Source organism: Peromyscus eremicus, chromosome 6, assembly GCF_949786415.1.
Source record: "Peromyscus eremicus chromosome 6, PerEre_H2_v1, whole genome shotgun sequence".
In the NCBI taxonomy this organism is placed as follows: Eukaryota; Metazoa; Chordata; class Mammalia; order Rodentia; family Cricetidae; genus Peromyscus; species Peromyscus eremicus.
In genome coordinates this window covers 70,077,723-70,082,241 of record NC_081421.1, presented here as the reverse complement: position 1 = coordinate 70,082,241, position 4,519 = coordinate 70,077,723, and the positions used below count along the sequence as shown (strand labels likewise).

The following is a 4,519-nucleotide window of genomic DNA, read 5'->3' as shown; positions in this document are numbered from 1 at the left end:
TTTGAAAAAAATGTTAAGTTTAATATTTGCCATTATGCACTGGGGAGTATCTCAAGTCTAAGGCCAATGTGAACCACAGTGACACAGTGACCCACAGACTTCAAAACAAACAAAAAATCCCGAAGTTGGCCAGGCGGATCTCTGTGAGTTCGAGGCCAGCCTGGGCTATAGAATGAGTTCCAGGAAAGGTGCAAAGCTACACAGAGAAACCCTGTCTCGAAAAAACAAAAACAAAAAAACAAAACAAAACAAAACAAAGGCCATGATAAAGTACTCAAGCTGGGTTTGTGTTGTAGAACTTAACAAACTTCATGTTCAGCACCATATTCAAGGTGGAGCTGGCTGAGCAGGCTCAAAGGCCCCATTAATTTTAGGGACCACATAAACTGGATATGGTGGCCCATGCCTGGAATCTCAGTACCTGGAAGACAGAGGCAAAGTATCAGAAGATCAAGGCCATCCTGGGCTACACAAGACTGTGTGACAGAGAAGCACATGAAGCACTAATATAATACCTGCTCACAAGAGTACGGAGGAATCATTCCCTAATGCCATAAAAAAATCTCACTACTCTTGCTCTCTTATCATTCTAAGAAAAGAAATGATGAGCAGAGTCTCTACCTGAGCCTTTCTAGAAACTCAGAATTGGACTCCAGACAGAAGTATTTCCCAATGACTCAGAATGCCTACTCTAAATAGTTCTTCAGTCTTCAGAACAGTAGAATAATTTTAAATGTAGAAAACAAAATGAAACATTTATTTATTTTTTTTAACTCAAAGCAATACTAAGTAGATAGGGTAAGTTATTAAATATAAACAAAAGTTCTACCCTAACCCTATTTATGCAAGGCAGCACAACCAAATGGACTCATGGCGAGACCACCTGGTCAACAGTGGATCTATCAACGACGTCTCCGGTCTGGACTTCTGCTTCGTCTTCGGCCACCTCTAAGGAAATGAAGAAGGAGGGAGATGCATCAGAGAGACAATACAAAACCCTTATTATTATTATTACTATTTGTTTTTGTTTTTTTTGGAGACAGGGTTTCTCTGTGTAGCTTTGCGCCTTTCCTGGAACTCACTCTGTAGCCCAGGCTGGCCTGGAACTCACAGAGATCTGCCTCTGCCTCCCGAGTGCTGGGATTAAAGGCATGCGCCACCGCCACCACCCGGTCACAAAATCCTTATTTATCTTCTCTGCTCCCTTCACCAAAATAAAGGTTTGCCCTCCTCCATTTTACCTCCTCTTGCCCTTTGGTGGACCCCGAACAAAACACCAGTCGACACTGATTGGCTGTCCCATCAAATCTTGACCATTGAGTCCCTCCATGGCAGCCTGAGCCTCTTTGTATGTTTCATACTCCACGAGAGTATACCCCTGGGGAAAACATGAAAGTATCAAAAGTTTACCTCACCAACCATCAAGCACCCTCTTCCTTAAACCTGAACTGCATCTTTAACCAGAAAAATTTACCAGCTCCATACAGTGAAAAGTAAATCAATTATACACACAGCATACCCATTTTGTTTTCATCTCTTTCTTGTGGGTAACAAAATCAATTTCCAGCATCATTCACTTAATCCCTGTTCTTGGCCAACCACAGCAAATACAAAACAATCACCAATGTATCTAAGAGTTATGAAGGAAGGAAGCAGAAAATCTACCTTCAAGTATCCTGTACGCCTGTCCAAGTTAAGGTGGATGTTTTTTATTTCCCCATATTCAGCGAATTTGTCATGGATATCTTCTTCAGTGGCTTCTTCATGGACTCCAGTGACAAAAAGAATCCAACCTTCAACAGCTGTTGGGTAAGGGAGGGTGTTGTATGAGGACCTAAGATAAAAAGCTCAGCACTCAGGAGGCAGAGGTAGGCAGATCTGAGTTCCAGGCCTGCCTGGTCTACTAAGCAAGTTCCAGGTCAGCTAAGGCTACATAGTAAGACTGTCAAAAAACTAAAAAAAGGTCAGGTATGGTGGCACGAACCTTTATTCCCAGCACTCTTGGGAGGCAAAGGCAGGCGTATCTCTGTGAGTTCCTGGCCAGCCTGGTCTAAAAGAGTTCTAGTACAGCTAGGGGGGTTTAAGAAAAAAAGAACTCCAAGCAAAATTACAGTAGTTAATGACTGGACTCCTGAGATTAGCTAATCTCTCTTACTTTACTTTATTCCCATTTAAGTGTCAATACACAGAGACTTCCCACAAGTCCTATTTACTTACAGCGTTGTGGTCCAGGTTCGTCGCCATCCTGCTCTACACTGTCATAATCCTCTCGCATCCGCGCTCGGGACCCCTCTTCTAAAAGAACACATACCAGATCACCGAAAACTGTTCTTCAAATATGTTCCCCTCGGACCCCAAGTAGACCATTCTACCCTGTTCCCCACACTCACCGGACCCAAAGCCGCGGCCCTTCCGTTTCTTCGCTTTTTCTTTTAGTTTATGGATGCTTTCTAGCGTTCCAGACGAGAAAATAAGCAACAAAAATAAGAGTCATTTTTAAAAAAAAAAAAAACTGTCTCGTTCCCAAGACTATCTGGAAGCATAAAACTCTGGCTTTGGTCCCTTCCCGGCTCCGCCCCCAATGCCCTCCCCAAGGGGGCGGAGTCTCTCTGGTCGAGACCCAGTTCGTGGGCCCGCATCCCAGGAAATTTTCCCCTACTGCATTCCTCTTTCGCCCCTTCCCCTCTTCCCGCAGCCGCCTCCACTCTCCTCACCGTCCCCATCCTCATCCATGGCGAAATCCTCGCCCCCGGCCTCGTGAAGATCCAGCACGTCCGCCATCTTGCTTCTCTCACGGCTCTCGTCTGTGCCGCTAAGAGCAAGGCACCTCGGGAAGCTGTCGCAGCTGGGAAACGTCACCAGTAAGGCTAACCAATCAAAGAGGGAAGACGTCACCAGTCAGGCTAACCAATCAAAGAGGGGAGACGTCACCAGTCAGGCTAACCAATCAAAGGAGGGGAGACGTCACCAGTCAGGCTAACCAATCAAAGGAGGGGAGACGTCACCAGTCAGGCTAACCAATCAAAGATCGGCTCCAAGTCCCGCCCTCGGCGTGGTGAAAACTCTCCGACGCAGGCGGATCTACTTAAAAGTGGAACTGGAGCCAGGTGGTGGTGGTGCACACCTTTAATCCCAGCACTCGGGAGGCAGAGCCAGGCGGATCTCTGTGAGTTCGAGGCCAGCCTGGGCTACCAAGTGAGTTCCAGGAAAAGGCGCAAAGCTACACAGAGAAACCCTGTCTCGAAAAACCAAAAAAAAAAAAAAAAAAAAAACCTATAAAAAAAAAGTGGAACTGGAAATCTGGTGTGCCTGCGCGCTTTTAATCCCAGTTCGGGAGCACGGGTGGATCACTTTGAGTTCGAGGCCATCATAGTCTCCATGGTGCGTTCCAGGCCAGCCAAGGCAACATAGTTTGGCGTGTTTTGTTTTGAGACAGAGTCTAAGTAGCCCTGGCTGGCCTCGAAGTCATAGAGATCCTGCCTCCGACTTCCACTTGCTGGGATTAAAGGCGTGTGCCACCATGCCAAACTAAGGCTACAGAGTGAGACCCTATCTCAAAAAATATAAAATAAAATAAAATGGTGCCGGTCGCGAGCGCTTCCGCACTGGGACAAATTCAAAGGGTGAGTGAAGTCATTGGCTTTCTCTTAAAACCTTCAACTAACAAGAAATCCTTATAAAGCCGTGTTGATTTCCTTATTAGAGGCTTGCTTTCCTCCTTCCCACTCCATGCTAGGAAATGGAAGTCGAATTAAATTTTTGTTTTTAATCTCAAACAACGAGAGTTAGTACGGATGAGATAGCTCAGCAGGAAAAAGCTGTTGCTACTAAGTCTGACACCCTGTGTTCGGTCCCTGGCACCCACACGGTGAAAGGAAAGAAACGACTTTTGCAAGTAGTCCTCTGACCTCTACATGCCTGCCTTCGCACATGACATAAACACACGCATATATATGCAAATAAGTAAATGTTAAGAAAAATTAAGACTAAAAAGTAACTTAAAGCATAAGAAAACGAAATCCAATCTTTATAGGAAGCATTAAAAAAAAATTAAATCAACATTACCAATTCAAAAGCTGCCCCTGGTACAGAATCTTAGGAAAACTAGTAGACAGGCCATGCCTTTAATCTCAGCACTTGGGAGGCAGAGGCAGGTGAATCTCTGAGTTTGAGACCTGCCTAGGCTACATAGAGAAACCAGTAGCACAATCTTAAAAGGTCTAATTAATAAAATCAAACCCGGAGCCAGGTATTGGGTTAAAGCTGGAAGATCAGAGAAGCAGAACCAGCCACAGCTACCTCACCTGGCCAATTCCTCAGCTGATCCTGTTTCCTCAGACTGGAAGCCTCTGTGTCCTCATCTAAATGGATCTTAGCTGAACTGCTGCTCAAAAGCCTAAAAGCTTAACTAGCTCTAGTTCCTGGTCCAAACGCCTTATATACTTTTCTGCTTCCTGCCATCACTTCCTGGGATTAAAGGCGTGTGTCACCATGCCTGGCTGTTTCCAGTGTGGCTTTG

General features: G+C 45.3%; 1 protein-coding gene across 3 annotated transcripts; it reads right to left on the bottom strand.

The window, feature by feature from the left end:
• On the bottom strand, positions 1-2,848 carry Rbm8a (RNA binding motif protein 8A). 3 transcript variants are annotated; one of them, XM_059265911.1, is made up of 7 exons: positions 2,715-2,848; positions 2,391-2,450; positions 2,218-2,295; positions 1,666-1,802; positions 1,242-1,378; positions 884-948; positions 1-421 (listed from the first exon to the last, which is right to left on the bottom strand). In XM_059265911.1, the coding sequence occupies exons 1-6, from the start codon at positions 2,779-2,781 to the stop codon at positions 903-905; spliced, it is 525 nt and encodes a 174-aa protein (XP_059121894.1). In that variant the 5' UTR covers positions 2,782-2,848; the 3' UTR covers positions 1-421; positions 884-902. The 3 variants fall into 3 exon arrangements, with proteins under 3 accessions (XP_059121894.1, XP_059121893.1, XP_059121895.1); XM_059265910.1 differs by lacking the exon at positions 1-421 and having other exon boundaries at positions 743-948; XM_059265912.1 differs by lacking the exon at positions 1-421 and having other exon boundaries at positions 743-948; positions 2,218-2,292; positions 2,715-2,847.
• Between the last annotated feature and the right edge of the window lie 1,671 nt (positions 2,849-4,519).

Bases quoted from the DNA above. Each gene is read 5' to 3' on its own strand.
- Rbm8a (XM_059265911.1), bottom strand. From the start codon at position 2,781: ATGGCGGACGTGCTGGATCTTCACGAGGCCGGGGGCGAGGATTTCGCC. The intron at 2,451-2,714 runs GTGAGGAGAGTG...CTGGAACGCTAG, and splicing joins CATGGATGAGGATGGGGACG to AAAGCATCCATAAACTAAAA. The intron at 949-1,241 runs GTAAAATGGAGG...TCATTTCCTTAG, and splicing joins CCACCAAAGGGCAAGAGGAG to AGGTGGCCGAAGACGAAGCA.